Consider the following 18,098-nt stretch of genomic DNA (forward strand, 5'->3'; position numbering starts at 1 on the left):
CACATGGCACAAAACCGTCGTGTGTGAAAGGGACATATCCACAGGGAAAATAAACAACCGATTTTTTCTGGCCGGTCAAAACCGGTGTGTGTGGAATAGCCCATACAGTACATAAACAGGGCATACATTACATAAACAGGACACGTAGTACATAAACAGGACATACAGTACATAAACAGGGCATGCAGTACATAAACAGGGCATACATTACATAAACAGGACATGTAGTACATAAACAGGACATACAGTACACAAACAGGACATGTAGTACATAAACAGGACAAACAGTACATAAACAGGACATACAGTACACAAACAGGACATGTAGTACATTAATAATACATACAGTACATAAACAAGAACACACAAGGTAGATAAAATAAATGCAGATGGGAAAACAAAGGGATGGAGGGCCCTGCTCATGAGCGGAGCTTGATTAACAGTTTTGGCTGCCCGGGGCTAATACAATCGTAGTGCTCCTTCTCCTTGCAATCAATCCGACTTTCAACTACAAGCCCCCAAATCACCCCAGCATAAGATTTATACTCCACTATCCCAACCCTACAGTATATTAGTAGGCACACCGTGATGTCACTATTATATGAAATATATCAATAGTTCCATTAAATGAATAGCCTCCACCACACCATTAAAGTAATAGCCTAGTCCCCCATGCTCAATACACTAAATGAATAACCCCCACCTCACAATTAAATAAATAGCTCAGTTGTGAAAGTCCTCCATTTCAACCGTGACACATATTCAAAATCTCCTTTGTCTTTGTATGTTTGTGCTTCCATAAATAAGTGTCCTCATCAGCGGCGGCTCCTTACTTGTCTGGCCGTGGGGGTCTGCATTGCACATCCTCCCTCTCCTCCCTTGCCATCCCGGTGATTGACAGTTGATCTCACCGGGAGATGGAGCTTAAGGCGGACGGTAACGGGGCATGCCCTAAATCAGGGGGCGTGGTTTAAGCCCGGAGCTGCTGCTAGGCTAGCAGACAGGCTGGCTTTTAGGAGCTGCATTAGCTTCAGCCCCTATGAGTCATATAGAGCTGCCGTTATAGCAAGGGAGTGGCTTCCCATGGGAAGTCCTCTCTCTCCTATTGCAGTCCGGACTGGCAGCCCCAGGGGGAGAAAACACCTCCCCCAGGGACTATCTGGCTGTGATCAGCAGGGAGTGCTTACAATGAGAAGTCACTACCACTGCTGCTAGCCTAGGCAGGTGGTCGATATTACTGGGGGGGCTGCAGTCCCGCAGTCCCTAGGTAAAATCTGCCACTGGTCCCCTTACTCTCCAAACTGTCTATTTAAGGGGAGAATTTCTCACTTGTACAGTACATGTGACTGCCATTCTTCCTCCCACCAGGGTAGGTGTGAGGGTGCACTAGTGTGAATAGTATAGGTGGGAGTAGGGTAGATGTAAGAGTGCACTAGTGTGAGTAGTATAAGTGGTGGCAGGTTTGGGTGAAGGTGCATCAGTGTCTGTAGTGTAGGTGTGAGGATAGCAGTGAGAGTGCACTAGTGTCAGTAGTATAGGTGGCAGAAGGGTGGATGTAAGAGTGCATCAGTGTGAGCAGTATAGGTGGGAGGCTAGCAGTGAGAGTGCACCAGTGTGAGTAGTATGGGTGATAGTAAGGTAGATGTAAGAGTGCACTAGTGTGAGTAGTATAGGTGGGAGGATGGCAGTGAGAGTGCACTAGTGTGAGTAGTATAGGCGATAGTAAGGTAGATGTAAGAGTGCACTAGTGTGAGTAGGGATGAGGGTGCATTAGTGTGAGTAGTATAGGTGATAGTAAGGTAGATGTAAGAGTGCACTGGTGTGAATAGTATAGGTGGGAGGATAGCAGTGAGAGTGCACTAGTGTGAGTAGTATAGGTGATAGTAAGGTAGATGTAAGAGTGCACTAGTGTGAGTAGGGATGAGGGTGCATTAGTGTGAGTAGTATAGGTGATAGTAGGGATGAGGGTGCATCAGTGTGAGTAGTATAGGTGATAGTAGGGATGGGGGTGCATCAGTGTGAGTAGTATAGGTGATAGTAGGGATGAGGGTGCATCAGTGTGAGTAGTATAGGTGGTAATAAGGGGATGTAGTTATGAGACCGGCGGCCACAATGCCGCCGGTCTAAATCCTGACGGGGGAAGCCCGACAAAGGAACTTAAGATAGGCGTCAAAATACCAACACCTATCTTAATCCCGACACCGGAATACAGAAGGACGCCAGCTTGAACGAGGTAAGTCCGGGGCACCCTTACTGTTAACCACATGGGAATGAGGATTTTGGGGGGGAGGTTAGGTTTAGGCACCACTGGGGGGGGGGTTAGGGTTAGGCACGAAGGGGAGAGACTTAGATTTAGGCACTAACGGGGAGGCTTAGGGTTACGGTTACAGGTGGTGGTAGGTTTGGGTGAGGATGCATCAGTAGTATAGATGGTGGTAGGTTTGGGTGAGGATGCATCAGTAGTATAGATGGTGGTAGGTTGGGGTAAGAATGCATCAGTAGTATAGATGGTGGTAGGTTGGGATGAGGATGCATCAGTAGTATAGAGAGTGGTAGGTTTGGGTGAGGATGCATCAGTAGTATAGATGGTGGTAGGTTTGGGTGAGGATGCATCAGTAGTATAGATGGTGGTAGGTTGGGGTGAGGATGCATCAGTAGTATAGATGATGGTAGGTTGGGGTGAGGATGCATCAGTAGTATAGATGGTGGTAGTTTGGGGTGAGGATGCATCAGTAGTATAGATGGTGGTAGGTTGGGGTGAGGATGCATCAGTAGTATAGATGGTGGTAGGTTTGGGTGAGGATGCATCAGTAGTATAGATGGTGGTAGGTTGGGGTGAGGATGTATCAGTAGTATAGATGGTGGTAGGATGGGGTGAGGATGCATCAGTAGTATAGATGGTGGTAGGTTGGGGTGAGGATGCATAAGTAGTATAGATGGTGGTAGGTTGGGGTGAGGATGCATCAGTAGTATAGATGGTGGTAGGTTGGGGTGAGGATGCATCAGTAGTATAGATGGTGGTAGGTTGGGGTGAGGATGCATCAGTAGTATAGATGGTGGTAGGTTGGGGTGAGGATGCATCAGTAGTATAGATGGTGGTAGGTTGGGGTGAGGATGTATCAGTAGTATAGATGGTGGTAGGTTGGGGTGAGGATGCATCAGTAGTATAGATGGTGGTAGGTTGGGGTGAGGATGCATAAGTAGTATAGATGGTGGTAGGTTGGGGTGAGGATGCATCAGTAGTATAGATGGTGGTAGGTTGGGGTGAGGATGCATCAGTAGTATAGATGGTGGTAGGTTGGGGTGAGGATGCATCAGTAGTATAGATGGTGGTAGGTTGGGGTGAGGATGCAGCAGTAGTATAGGTGTGAGTAGGGTAAGTTCTAATGAAGAGATTGGTTTTCAAAAAGCGTCTAAAGATTTATTAGTACTTGTCATCATTTATTTTCTCCCCTCCGGGAGAGTAGGTAAGTACAGTACTGTATGATTTGAAGATTATGGCAAAGTTTAACCAGGCACAGTAGGGATATTAACAGACAGTTTCACAGTACCTGTCACCTTGTACCAATGTAATTTGCAGCATTTGGACTTATTCGACATGCATGGATAAAGTACCAGTACCCAGTACCTATCTTGTTGTGTATGCTGGACAGCGTTTCTTAACACATAACGATTTTTTGAACGATTTAACTATAAAGACGTCGTTATCGTTCAATCGTTCAAAAAATCAGTTTCTGAGTTATAACAATGAACGAAAAATTGTTCAAGCGCGCTCCAGTTTGTAGTTTGTAGTTCATTACAGACTGTCCAACATAATGATTTTCATTAAGGGAAGGAACATTTTTCCTTCATCGTTGTAAAAATCGTTCATTACACTTCAAAAAATCGTTCACTTTTCAAGGGAAAATCTGACAGAAAATCTGACAGATAATCGTTGGTTACAAAATCGTTACGTGTGTATGCACCTTTACTGTTTATTACAGGGTGACTGCACTGACTGTATTTTTTCTTGTTCTGCATGTATGGGCAATTCCTTGATTAAAAAGGAGGATCATGAATTGATAAACTGCATTGCCAGTATTGGTACAGCCAACAGTGACCACCTCGACTCTTTGTCGTTGATAGGTATGCTAGTACCAGTGATTTCATAGGTCCCACTTTCATGAATGAAGTGTCTGCCTCCACTGTCTGTAATGTCACTAATATTGAATAAACTCACTACATCATTATTTCATCAATATCGATTGTGGCCACAAAATGGCTGCCTCTACTGTGTGTAACTGGCAGGAAGTGAGATCACAAGAACAACTCCTAAGCAGAGGGAATTTTACACACTTAGGGGTATTTATTTACTAAAGTGCGGGTTTTTAGAAGTGGAGATGTTGCCCTTAGCAACCAATAAAATGCTAGCTATTATCGTCTAGAAGGTGCTAAGATAAATGATAAGTAGAATGTGATTGGTTGCTATGGGCAACATTTCCACTTCTAAAAACCCTTTAGTAAATATACCTCTTAGAATTATCAACGAGTAGTTTTAATTAAATAATTCTTAAAGTAAACTTCCATATAATAATGTTTAAAGATGCACTTTTAACAAAGGAAGTAAATTATGTTAAAGGGGGTTTTAAATATTATGTTCATTTGACCAAGCCAACATTTATTCAGCACATTTCTAAACTAACTTTCCTGTCGGACGTACATGCATTCTTTCTTTATCAACTGTTTGTTAAAGTAGAAAAAGAAAATGTTAAAACATTGTGATAAGACATATGCAGCAGTTTTGTGAGTGCCACCCAGTGTTATAAATTGTTGTCTTCATTCCAACTGATATGTTGTTTGTCTGCAGGTGGAGCGAGAAAAGGCTATCTTGCTGACCAACCTCCAAGAGTCTCAGACCCAACTAGAGCATACAAAGGGGGCCTTAACCGAGCAACACGAGCGGGTCCATAGGCTTACGGAGCATGTGAACGCAATCAGGAGGCTTCAAAGCAGCAGAGACCTGGACTTTGATAAAGTCAAGGTTTCCGGGGAAGAGGCTCATGACTATGAGGTCGATATCAACGGGCTGGAGATCTTGGAATGCAAATACAAAGTTGCCGTCACCGAGGTAATAGAACTCAAAGCTGAACTCAAAGCCTTAAAAGAAAAATACAATAAACACATAGAGAGCTACACGGAGGAGAAGCTGAAGCTGGACTCAAGGATCCAGACCTACGACGAACAAGTAACGGGTCTCGAGAGGGCAAGTAAGGAGAGTGGTGAAAAGTTGACGCTCATGGAGATAGAACTGCATACGATGACTGCTATGGCTAATGAAACTCATAATACCCTTAATACAGCTCAGGATGAGCTAGTGACTTTTAGCGAAGAGTTGGCTCAACTCTATCATCATGTGTGTCTATGTAACAATGAAACACCAAATAGAGTTATGTTGGACTACTATAGGCAAAGTAAAGTTACTCGTAGTGGAACTTTGAAAGGTCCCGATGATCCCAGGGGACTTCTGTCGCCAAGGCTGGCAAGGAGGGGTATAGCATCCCCTATTGAGGCAAGAAGTCCCTGTGAGCCGGTACCAAAAGACAGCATAGAGTCCAATAGAGAGCCAACACCTCAAAAGTCCGCTACTGTATCCCCCGTCATCACTGCCCCCCCATCCTCCCCTGTATCTGACACTAGCGATATTCGCAAAGAGCCAATGAACATCTACAACCTCAATGCCATAATCAGGGATCAAATCAAACACTTGCAGAAGGCAGTGGACAGGTCACTGCAGCTGTCACGTCAGCGGGCCGCAGCTAGGGAACTAGTGCCCATGATCGATAAAGACAAGGAAACCTTAATGGAGGAAATCCTCAAGCTGAAGTCTCTGCTGAGTACCAAACGGGAGCAAATAGCTACCCTCAGAGCTGTATTAAAAGCAAATAAACAGGTAAGAAATAGTACAAAAAGAATAATATGTGCCAATGTATAACAAACAGTCCTGTTGAGTTTTTATGTTGCGGAATAGTGGTCGCGGAGGTAGTACGTGGTGAATCAATAAAGAAAAGTATCTTAGTTTTCATAATAAGGCTTTAAATCCAGTGTTTCAGTGATGGGACGCCTCATCAGGATCACAGTAGTTAAAATTTCACTGGCCAAGACATTTGATTAAAGTGATTGCTTATTTTTGGACAACCTATCCTTATTCAATGTTATCCTCCACATTAGTGAATAGCGCATTCACACACACACACACACACACACACAGGATCTCATTCAGAGCCGCTCGTAAAATGTGTGGAATAATGTGAACTGGGGGCAATACGGGGTGTTTAACACATTTGTGCTGCCAGGAACATTTACACGTTATAATTTTTAATAGCTTTGCCAGCATATCATATTGACAATATTATTGCTAGAGGCCCTCACAAATGAATTGCTCTGGGGAGTCACAGTGCTTATACACACAGAGGGCTATTGCCCAAGGAGTCACGGTGCTTATACATACAGAGGGCTATTGCCCAAGGAGTCATGGTGCTTATACACAGAGGGCTACTGCCCAAGGAGTCACGGTGCTTATACACACAGCGGGCTATTGCCCAAGGAGTCATAGTGTTTATACACACAGAGGGATACTGCCCAAGGAGTCACGGTGCTTATACACACAGCGGGCTATTGCCCAAGGAGTCACAGTGTTTATACACACAGAGGGCTACTGCCCAAGGAGTCACGGTGATTATACACACAGAGGGCTATTGCCCAAGGAGTCACGGTGCTTATACACACAGTGGGCTATTGCCCAAGGAGTCACGGTGCTTATACACACAGAGGGCTATTGCCCAAGGAGTCACAGTGTTTATACACACAGATGGCTACTGCCCAAGGAGTCACGGTGCTTGTACACCCAGAGGGCTATTGCCCAAGGAGTCACGGTGCGTATACACACAGAGGGCTACTGCCAAAGGAGTCACGGTGCTTATACACTCAGAGGGCTACTGCCCAAGGAGTCACGGTTTGTATACACACAGAGGGCAATTGCCCAAGGAGTCACAGTGTGTATACACACAGAGGGCTATTGCTCAATTGAGTCACGGTGCTTATACACACAGAGGGTTACTGCCCAAGGAGTCACGGTGCTTATACACACAGAGAGCTATTGCCCAAGGAGTCACGGTGCTTATACACACAGAGGGCTACTGCCCAAGGAGTCACGGTGCTTATACATACAGAGGGCTATTTCCCAAGGAGTCATGGTGCTTATACACACAGCGGGCTATTGCCCAAGGAGTCACGGTGGTTATACACACAGAGGGATACTGCCCAAGGAGTCATGGTGCTTGTACACACAACGGGCTATTGCCCAAGGAGTCACAGTGTTTATACACAGAGAGGGCTACTGCCCAAGGAGTCACGGTGCTTATATACACAGAGGGCTATTGCCCAAGGAGTCACGGTGCTTATACACACAGAGGGCTATTGCCCAAGGAGTCACGGTGCTTATACACACAGAGGGCTATTGCCCAAGGAGTCACAGTGCTTATACACACAGAGGGCTATTGCTCAAGGAGTCACGGTGCTTATACACACAGAGGGCTATTGCCCAAGGAGTCACAGTGCTTATACACACAGAGGGCTATTGCTCAAGGAGTCACGGTGCTTATACACACAGAGGGCTATTGCCCAAGGAGTCACGGTGCTTATACACACAGAGGGCTACTACCCAAGGAGTCACGGTGCTTATACACACAGAGTGCTATTGCCCAAGGAGTCACAGTGCTTATACACACAGAGGGCTACTGCCCAAGGAGTCACGGTGCTTATACACACAGAGGGCTATTGCCCAAGGAGTCACGGTGCTTATACACAGAGGGCTATTGCCCAAGGAGTCACAGTGCTTATACACACAGAGGGCTATTGAGCAAGGAGTCATGGTGCTTGTATACAGTAACAGTACACAGTGGGATACAGCACACAAAAAAATTAACTTATATTAGTTATTTTTCCTTTTTTTATACTGTTTAAAAAAATATATATATATATATATATATATATATATATATATATATATATTTTACACTGGAGCAGATGGGCAGTACTTTAATCTGCAGCATACATCAGCAAAGGCAATTGAGTCTGGAGTCTGGACACAGGCTACTACAGCCACTTTAATTAGCAGAGTAGCTCAACATACATCAGCGTGCAGTCTTCCCCATACCCTACAGTCACTTAGCAGCACAGCCAATGGAGTCTTTTGACAACTTTGCAGAGCTCTGCACAGCATGTGTGCTGACTAACAAATGGCGCCGAGTCCCGGGCACGGCGCCTTATGTAGAGGCCGAACGTCATCCAAGTCTCACGAGAATCTGACGTTGGAAGGATGACGATCGGCCTCGAAGTGGGATCCGAGCAGAGCCGGATTTAGACCTCATGGGGCCCTAGGCAAGATACCAGTTTGGGGCCCCCCTACCTCAAACAATCCATAGCACTTTATTTGCATTCCTGATTCATGCAAAGCGTCCCTACCCTAATCCTGACCCCAATTCAACCCTAAGCTCAAACCTGACCCTAACCATAACCTCTAACCCTAATACCCTAACTGCTAAACCCTACACCATCCCTAATACCCCAACTCAAACACCTAATCTGACCCTTATACCCTAACCCAAACTGATACACCAACCCTAATACCTTATCCCTAATACCATAACCCAAACTAAACCTAATACCCTAAGCTTTTACTACTCGTCATCCATTAAATATATCACATAAGCCTGAGGAGTGCTAAGGATTAGAAGGTAGCTGCGAGGTGGCATCTGCAGTGGGGGTTGTGGTGTGGCCATGCCCAGTATTGTGTGTGACTGTGCTCAGCTGAGTACTATGATGGGGAGGAGTCATCAGCATTACACCTCCCCCTTTTTTTTAAAGTACACTATAGGATTTATTTTTGTAATGGTAGGTGGGGAGTGGACAGGACTGCATTATAGTATAGTACATATTACAAGTACCTAACATGAAAATACCATCATCCTGGATTGATGTACTAATAATATCATGATCATCATAATGTATATTACTATATGCTTGTAATATAAGGCAATCCTGTCCACTTCCCAGACCCCGTCTACCATAAAATATAAATCCTACATAATTCAATCTATATTAGAGTAGTTGAGAATAGCACAGTACGTGACCCTACCTGCCTGGCTGCTGTGATTCCCTGAGATCTGGATCCTTGGTCACTGTCTCACTCAGCCAGACTCTGCCTTGGACTGTCCCTCTGCTCCTTGCTGGGTGCCACCGATGCATGCTGCTGGTGGTAAGCTGCAAGCTTGGCAGTCAGTGGCAGAGGCTGCTGTGCTGGGGGTGGGCTGGATCTGGATGGGGCTGGTCGGAGGAGCCAGTGACCCTCGTCCTCCCTCTTATGCACAGTCACTCTGTGACAATGCAGACAGTGGTGCCATAGCGGGACTCTATAAGCGGGTCCTCGTGACATCATGATGTCACGTAGTACTTGTACAGTGCTCTTCTGGGAGCATTTTGACCGGCCAGATTTCTTGGGGAAAAGGGGCCCGTTTAGGGCCCCGCGAGTCAATAGGGGCCCATCCACGGGCCCCTTGGGACTCGTCGGGCCCTAGGTGAGCGCCTAGGTTACCTTGTGGGAAATCCGGGCCTGGATCCGAGTCAGGCGGGAGCACCCCAGCAGCTGCTCAGGTGGACTTCCACAGAATCCAAACCGCTCATCCTTAGTATGAACGACCATCATCTACAGCTATATCTGCAGATCACTTGATCTGCAGATATATCTGTTCAGTGTGTACTCAGTATTAGATAAGAAGGGTGTAGGGTCTATTGTTTTAGAATTGTACTGACTATATACAATTTGTTCTGCTAATCTATACTTACAAGAACCAAGAAATACCAAATGTATTGTTGACTGCCTGTGTGTCTTGTAATATATAACCACTATGCCAATACTTTTCTTTGTTCAGTCATTATCTTGTAACCTTGCTTTGAAACTTTAACCATGTAACTGTTTCCTGAGTTAAAGGGCAGACCCCTGTGACTGTCCAGCGAATACGCTGTCACTTGTAGGGTCTTCTGTGAAATCGCTGTGTCTTAAGCTGGGTACACACTATAGCGATATATCTGCAGATGATGGTCGTTCATACACACTGAATGGCCATCATCTGCTTCTACCCGCCAGTCCCGGCGACCAGGGGGCGTGTCCCGCCCCCCTCCCTGCGGCTGCCGCTGTGTGTGTACGGGCGGCCTGCAGACCGCCCGTACACACTTGCCAATGGACAGATATGTCTGCAGATATATCTGCACATTGGCTGTGTAGCACAGCCAATGCGATATGTCCTTAAACGATATCGCCTGTACACACTGGCCGATGGCCAGCAGATATATTGGCTGGTCAATTGATCGGCCAATATATCGGCCAGTGTGTACCCAGCTTAAATTAAGGTGTCACTGATATTCAGAATTTCAGGCATGTAATATTATTATTATTATCCTTTATTTATATGGCACCACAAGGGTTCCGCAGTGCCTCACAAAGTACATAAACAAATCAGCAAACACCAAAACAGCAACTTACAGTACAGAACAATACAGGATAAGAACATAGTTTATAAACATTGCTGCAATAGCGATCATAACACCCAGAACAAGCAGTAGGGCATCAGCTACCAAGTATTTGGTGCCCTTGTGGGGAGTTTGGAGTAGATGATCGTATGAATGAGGGAAGGAGAAGCACATAAGGGAAGAGGGCCCTGCTCGTGAGAGCTTACATTCTAAAAGGGAGGGGCATGCAGACAGGGGTGACACAGATAGGGTAGACAGTGAGGAAGAAGCATGTAAGCAGTAGGTTAGGATGAGAGCTGAAAGGCTTTGAAGTAGTGAGTCTTGAGAGCTCGTTTGAAGATTTGTAGAGAGGTGGAGAGTCTGAAAGGGAGAGGGAGAGAGTTCCAGAGAAAGGGAGCAGCAGGAGCGAGATCTGTATAAGGCTGTTACGGTTCTCGCACGGTTGTGTAAGACCTCTAGAGACAAGGAGAGGATCTTCCACTAATAACAGCGACCCGATGGTCCGTTAGTGATTTATACTCAAACTGGTACTTCGGTGGCTGCCTGGATAAAGCAGTGGAGGCTTACACAACCGACAAGAGACCGCAGACCTGCTGACTGGAAACAAGACAGAGCTAAGGAGTGTCAGACCTTCCACTAATGGAACTAGCTGGAGTGAGGCTGCAGGCAGATGGTTACTTGTACAGATGTAACAGACAAGGTTCACTAGCAGCGGCAGATGATGAAGGTCTCAGGTACATCTTGGTACTATGGTGCAGCTAGGTCATCAGGCAAGAAGCGACTAGACAATGAATACAAGCTGCAGAGCAGGAGTGACCTGGACAGTGATACTGCAGGCTTTACAGACAAGATAACCAATGCGGCAGGGCAGAGTTACAGTCAATGACAGGACAGACAGAAATGCACTATAATGTGGCTGGGCCACTGGCTGAAGTAAAAGACTAGGTTCAAGGTGCGGGCTTGTCGGCCGAGGTGCGACAAGAACAACAAGGTGCGGCCTTGAGGGCTGTGGTGCAACAGGAACAACCAAGTGCAGCACTGAGGGCCAAGATGCGACAGGAACAACGCGGTGCAGCCTTGATGGCCGAGGTGCAACACAAACAACACGGTGCAGCCCTAAAGGCCGAGGTACGTCAAGCCACTGACTGATTAGACAGGTGAACACAGGCGTGGCTGGAACACAGGCTGGAGGCAGTGAGATAGAGAACACTGCTGGCTTGAATCGGCTGGACACAGACTGACGCGGCTAGACTGGAATGCGGTATGGAACTGCCTCGGGCTGCGGAAAGGTAGGCCGCAGCTGCAGAAGTCATTGCTCTGCGAAGTCTCACCAGCAAGGACATGAGCAGCAAGGACATCAGCAGATGACTTGACTTCTGATCAGGCAGACAGACACAGGAGACAGGAGAAATACTCTCAGCACACTGGAACTGCAGAACAAGGTGAGACCGGCTAGAAATCAGGCTTCTGAGCACAGGACAAACACATACTCTGGAAGTCAGACGATATCACCAGCAGGAAGGGTAGGGCTGGCTGTAATTTATCAGAAGCAGGAACCAATCAGCGCAATCCCTGCAGAAATCCTCCCTAATGACGGGATAGTATGCAGCTGAGCTCTGAACACAAACTGACAGGCAGGAATGCAGCAGTAAGCTGCACACAGACACAGAGTTCCAGCTACCTGCAAGAGCCAGAACTGGAATTAAGGCATGATACAGTGGCCCAGACACCTAATACAGCCGGGACCTGCCACCAAGATGATCCTCTGTCGCGGTTCATAACAAAGGTCTAGTCTCAATTCTCTAACACACTATTAATTGGCTTGATTCTAAAAACTGGGCACCTATGAAAGTGCAGGAGAGGAATAGGGACTGAGCTGCAAAAGCATTTAGCTAACTCTAAACACTAGATTGTTATTACTCCTTTTACACCAAAATCCCAGGTCTGACCCGTGATTGGATTTGGATCATGGTTCCAACACGGGTCAGACCTGGGACAGACACCTTTCAGACCGCATTCGACCTGGGTTATTCACAGATCGGCGTCGTGCACACGGGTGCAGTGGTTCTCTTATGCTGGTGCTTGGAGATGACATCATCCCCAAGCATTGGGGATGCACATATTCCTATGCTATGAACAGGAGCCGGGTCACCTGTTCACACTGCAGGGTTACATGGCGTGGTTTTACTACAGGGTTACATGTGTGTCTTTCCCGTATTCAACCCTGCTCGCTCCCCAGGTTGTATTGTCGGGTCACATGGTCCCGGGAATCCAACATTGGCCCCTTTTACACTGAGCCGCGACCCTGGTTGACACGGCATTAACCCTGGTCATTTGGGCAGTGTAAAAGGGTCATAACAGTATCAGAAGAGGGGTGTGGAGGGCTACAAAGAATCCAAGCCTTGTTCCCAACAGTTTCTGCCCCCTGCATGCATGTGATGTCATGATATCACAGAACAATCACAAGAAGCAGAAAGATGGGTGCCAGGAGGGGTTTTAAAGATGTGTCGGTGATCACACAATCCCCTCGTTATGGCCCTGAACATGGTGTATTTAAAAAAAAAGGATTTTTCATTAAACCATTTTAATAGTAAAAGGATCAGACTTGCGTAATATCTCAGACAGTGCATTCTTAAATTTAAACTTGGCTCTCACAATCAGACAGTTTGATGTTCTGCCAATGATCATTAGTGAAGGTGACCTAAAAGAGAGATGTTCTTTTAGCTCAGTACAATCAGTTTTACAATGTAATTCAAATAACAGCAGATAAAAGGGAAACAGAAAAGAGTAAAGAGAAAGTTAACAACAAGGGGAGAGAGGGGGAAGTTGTTACTCTAACAGTTAAAAGTTACAGTGCAGGGCATGGCTTGGCTGCTGAGGACAGCGGACGTGTCTTTCATCAGCTCCTGCAGCCGTGCCGATATTGACGGGATTCCTGGGGGACCTCCCTATCCCCAAACCCTTGCCACACTACCTGAGGTGTCCCTGGTTGGCTGGTCCTCTCCCACCGCCCTCCGGCAGTCTTTGCAGCTCTTCGTCCTGCCGGGGCCTGCGACGGGGTGAAGCCGCAGCCTCGATTTGACTGTCCCGGCCGCCGCGTCCCCGCTGCTTCTTACAGCTGGCGGCTTCCACTTCCTCCCTCCGCACAACCTCAGAAGCCGCTGACCGCTGCCCCTACCCTCCAGTCCCTCTATAAGACCGGAGAGAAGCTCTCCGGCGGCCCGACTAGGAGGGAGCATTATACCCGCGAGGCAGAGTGCCCCGAGACCCGCCCGCCATCTTGGGTTTTGTTTTTTTTCTCAAGGGAGCCAGCTCTGCATTAGGAGGCTGCCCTGAGCCTATACCATCGCACCTCTCCAGGTTCTGCTGCCAAGGCTCCTCTTCAGGCTGCCATACAGGTACTCACTCCCTTGGTTGGGGACATCACACTGACTCTCCCCCCTGCTGCTTGTGACAACAAGCCCCCCTGAAGTCTTATTTCCCCTGCTTTGTATACCCTACCAAGTACCAAGGTTTGCCCTGCACATTATTCAGCTTCTGAAGGGTTCTCAGAGTTGCTCCACAATTAAAATAGGTGACATAAAAAATGTTCTGGACTTTCCTGTACTTTAATAACTTTAATGCTTTAACTGGCTTGGAGCTCTCTCCTGTGGCTGATTGAAGACACTACAGCTCTATACCTGCCTGTTTTTCTATTGTGCTCTCTGCCACAGCCTGATCGTGGTCCGGACTAATCCATTTAGGAACATACTCCTCAACATCTCCACCGACTGGCCTTTAATGTGACTTCAACTCCACTGTGTCCGGCGCCTCATGTAGGCACTCCCTGTCCGCTTTGCTACTCCACTAACAGGGGAATGTAATCTTCGTCATCCAATTCATCCGCAGTGCTCTCTTTCTATGTAACTTCTATCCACTGTTCTGATGGGCAAGACAGGGAAAGGGTTGCAGAGTAAGACTCCCCGAAATCCACGAGATTGTACCTCCCAACAGAATTTGCGCTCCTATTTGTCCATTTCCCATAGTGCGGACCAATCTGAAGAGCCGCAAGGGGCCATCTCCAGTCTCTCAAAGCCCATGGCTGCTGATCCTGCCCCAGGCGATATTCAAGATCATATGCCTCAACTATGGGGTGAAATCACTGAGATATTGTCCCATGTGAAGTCGCTCCCTTCCAAGCAGGATATGCAAGAGCTCGAATCTCGGCTCCATGAATCTCTGCAAACACAGATTTCTCTAGTACAAGCCGTTGTCACTCATCTAGGCTCCCGTGTGCTCACTATGGAAGAGGACAGAGACGCATTACACTCGCAACTATCCCTGCTTCATGAGACGATCACTCAACAGTCCTTGGACATGAGGGCCATGCAAAATAAGCTAGATGATTTGTACAATAGGGGCCGCAGAAATAATATTTGAATTCGTGGCCTTCCAGAAGATATTCCTCCTTCAGGCCTTATAGACTTTCTTAATGAGATCTTAGGGGAAATCCTAGACTTGGACCCAAACGATTCCATTGAATTCGATAGAGCCCATAGAGCCCTCCGTCCAAAGGGTCCGGTGTCGGACCGTCCACGCGATGTGATCTGCCGCATTCATTACTTCTCGCAGAAAGAAGACATCCTTCGCAAGACCCGCAACTTAGAAGGTGTAGAATTTAATGGTACTCGCCTGCAGATATTCCAGGATCTGTCGTGGCACACGCTTCAGCAGCGTAGATTATTGAAGCCCCTTACAGAAGCGCTTCACAAGAAGGACAATAAATATAGATGGGGATTTCCACTTTCCCTTCAGGTTTCACACAATGGCGGTCTCTCCTGATTCTTGTTCAGCTTTGGGACTAGAAGTTATAACTCTTCCTGATTGGCAAGCTCTTTCTCTTCCCAATATATTACCTTTCAGCCTTCTGAGAAGAGTCCGCTGGGAACAAGTTCAGCACAACAAGAAGTCTAGAGGAGAAGCTTTTCCCCGTGAGGCTGACCCCCGTGAACTACTGCTGGTTTGCCGTATATTTTTGCTTTATAACTTTACTGCATCTTCTTGTATTTTTGCATAATTTGGTGTTATTACTGTGAGTCAAACTGTTTTTTAGTGGGATTATCTCCAGGACTAGCCGTTAGAGCCACTACCTATTATTTGTATTGATTTTTGCCGGCAGTACTTCCTGGTCCTGCTGTCCCTTCTTTTCTAGTTTCCTTATATGGGCTCTCACCTAATCGTGCTGCTGCTTCGGCCATTTTCCCCTTTCACCCGTGTTGCCCTTCTGTTAGACTGTTAGGGCAATCTCTCCCTAGCGGAGGATTGTCCTCTTCTGGAGTTACGTTTAGTCTCAGATATTTAGCAGTTAGCACTGTTTTTTCATTTTTTCATTTTGTTCATTTGATATGGTTTAGGATGACGAGGTTATTGCCCCCTTGTGTGCCCCCCACCGCAGAACTTTTTTCCGTGACATGGACACCCTGGTGGTCCCCTTTTTGTCCGGATGCGGTTTTTGTAGGTTTCTACTGTTTTTATGTATATTTCAAATTGTATTTTTTCTTCTGATTTGTTTTTCTATATTTCGTTTTTTTTGTTTTTTGTTTTACCCTTTTTTCTTTTACCTCTTTCTTTTTTTATTCTAGCTCCAGTCCCTTACAGCCTTCTATTTGTGTTCTTCTTTTTTTATCTATGGCTGCCTCCCGAAAAACGGGCTCAGGCCCTACATTCATTTCATACCAAAAGGGCAGACATCTTTCTAGTACAAGAGACCCATTTCCACCTTCATGATTCTGCCCCTTGACTTAGCAATCGATTCTTCCCCACAGTTTATTATTGGGGGAGTGGCGATTTTGTTCGCTAAACATCTTCCTGTGTCTAATGTGGTTGTCCACAGATTGGAGGAGGGGAGGTGTTTGCTAGTTAAAGTGCTGTATTTACTCAAACATTTATCATTGTCAATATCTATGCCCCTAACTTGGGTCAGCCAGCCTTCCTCGAAAAGATATTTGATAGGGTCGCCTGTCTTCAAAAAGGTATCCTGGTGGTTGGAGGGGACTTAAATTGGGCCCTGGACCGTCAAGTAGATGTGTCTTCTGGTTCTGCTTCCTTCCCAGTTCATACGTCACGTAAGGTAAGGCGTCTTCTCCACACTCACCAGCTCTCCAATGTTTGGGGTATCCTTCACCCCACTGATAGAGACTTTACTCACTTCTCACACCCACATCAGTCCTATTCAAGGATAGATTATTTATTGTTAGGCCATGAATCTCTCCATTTAGTGCGTGATGCTTCCATAGGTCAGATGACTTGGTCAGACCATGCTCCATTCTTGTTGGATCTTTCTCTAGGGATCTCTGGTCCGTTTTGTAGATCTTGGTGTTTCAGTGAATCCCTACTGAATGATCCCTATTGTAAATCCCAACTTGCAGAGGCTATTGATGGGTACATTGAGTGTAATGTAACCCCTGATGTGTAGGGGCTTACTATCTGGGAAGCACATAAATGTGTTATTAGGGGGAAGTGTATTCAGCTGGGATCCTACTTGAAAAAACAAAGGTCTGTCCAGGTGGAGGATTTGTTGCAGAAGAAACAGAGTTTGGAGTCTTCCCATAAGGATTCCCTGTCTTCTGATATTTATGTAGAGCTGGTTGCTGCACGCACGGCATTGAACAAGTTTCTCCTTGATAAAGTTAAATATATTCGTTTAGGAAATGCCGTAGCAGATATTATAAATGGGGCAACAAACCCGGGAAAATGTTAGCTCGAGCGCTCCGTGCGCAGAGGGCTCTCTCCTTTATACCTTCTATTAAAGATGGAGGGGGTCTGGCTGTTCACGACACCAACAAGATTGCAGCAGCATTCTGTTCCTTTTACTCTTCCCTTTACAATCTCCCTACTTCAATATCCTACCCCGATACATTGGTGAGGCAGAGGGCCATTAGTGACTATCTTGTTAGAGTAGGTTTCCCACGGCTTGCTGAGCTTGAGTGTGAGGAGTTGGAGAGGCCTTTCACCATGCTTGAATTAGAGGAGGCTATCAAATCTACCCCTAATGGGAAGAGCCCAGGCCCCAATGGTTTTACTACAACCTATTACAAGGTCTTTAAGGATAGACTGCTCCCATTGCTTCTGGAGGCCTTTAACACGGTCTCTGAACAGTCCCCTTTCTCAAGCCAGTCCCTGGAGGCCCACATCACTGTGATCCCTAAGGAAGGCAAGGACCCCTCCCTTTGTCCCAGCTACCGGACGATTTCCCTCCTCAATGTTGATATCAAACTCTTTGCGCCGAGGCGCACGCAACCGGGTCGATGGCCCCCACAGAGCATGCGCACAACGGAGCCGGCTCCGTCGTGCGCATGTGCGAGACCCGGCTAGCAACGGGCGCTCCGTCGCTAGGGGTCTCGTAGCAGACGGGGCGAGCTGTCGATGTTGAGTTACAGCTCGCCCCGTTTGCTGGGCGGGCCGGGGGCGTGCCCAGCCAAACCGAGGCGCTCCAGTCGGAACGCTTGCCGTTTGGGGGTGGCCCCACTGACATCATTGATGATGTCAGTGGG

At 46.8% G+C, this 18,098-nt stretch overlaps 1 protein-coding gene across 6 annotated transcripts in view; it reads left to right on the top strand.

The window, feature by feature from the left end:
• The window catches only part of BICD1 (BICD cargo adaptor 1), a 215,580-nt gene that overhangs the window by 153,271 nt on the left and 44,211 nt on the right, over positions 1-18,098 (top strand). For all 6 annotated transcript variants that reach the window (XM_088478276.1, XM_088478277.1, XM_088478279.1 and 3 more), the window contains exon 5: positions 4,847-5,929. In XM_088478276.1, coding sequence (XP_088334402.1) covers positions 4,847-5,929 — 1,083 coding nt within the window. The remainder of the gene's footprint in view (positions 1-4,846; positions 5,930-18,098) is intronic.

This window comes from Taudactylus pleione, unplaced genomic scaffold (genome assembly GCF_031769625.1).
Source record: "Taudactylus pleione unplaced genomic scaffold, aTauple2 ptg000212l, whole genome shotgun sequence".
In the NCBI taxonomy this organism is placed as follows: domain Eukaryota; kingdom Metazoa; phylum Chordata; class Amphibia; order Anura; family Myobatrachidae; genus Taudactylus; species Taudactylus pleione.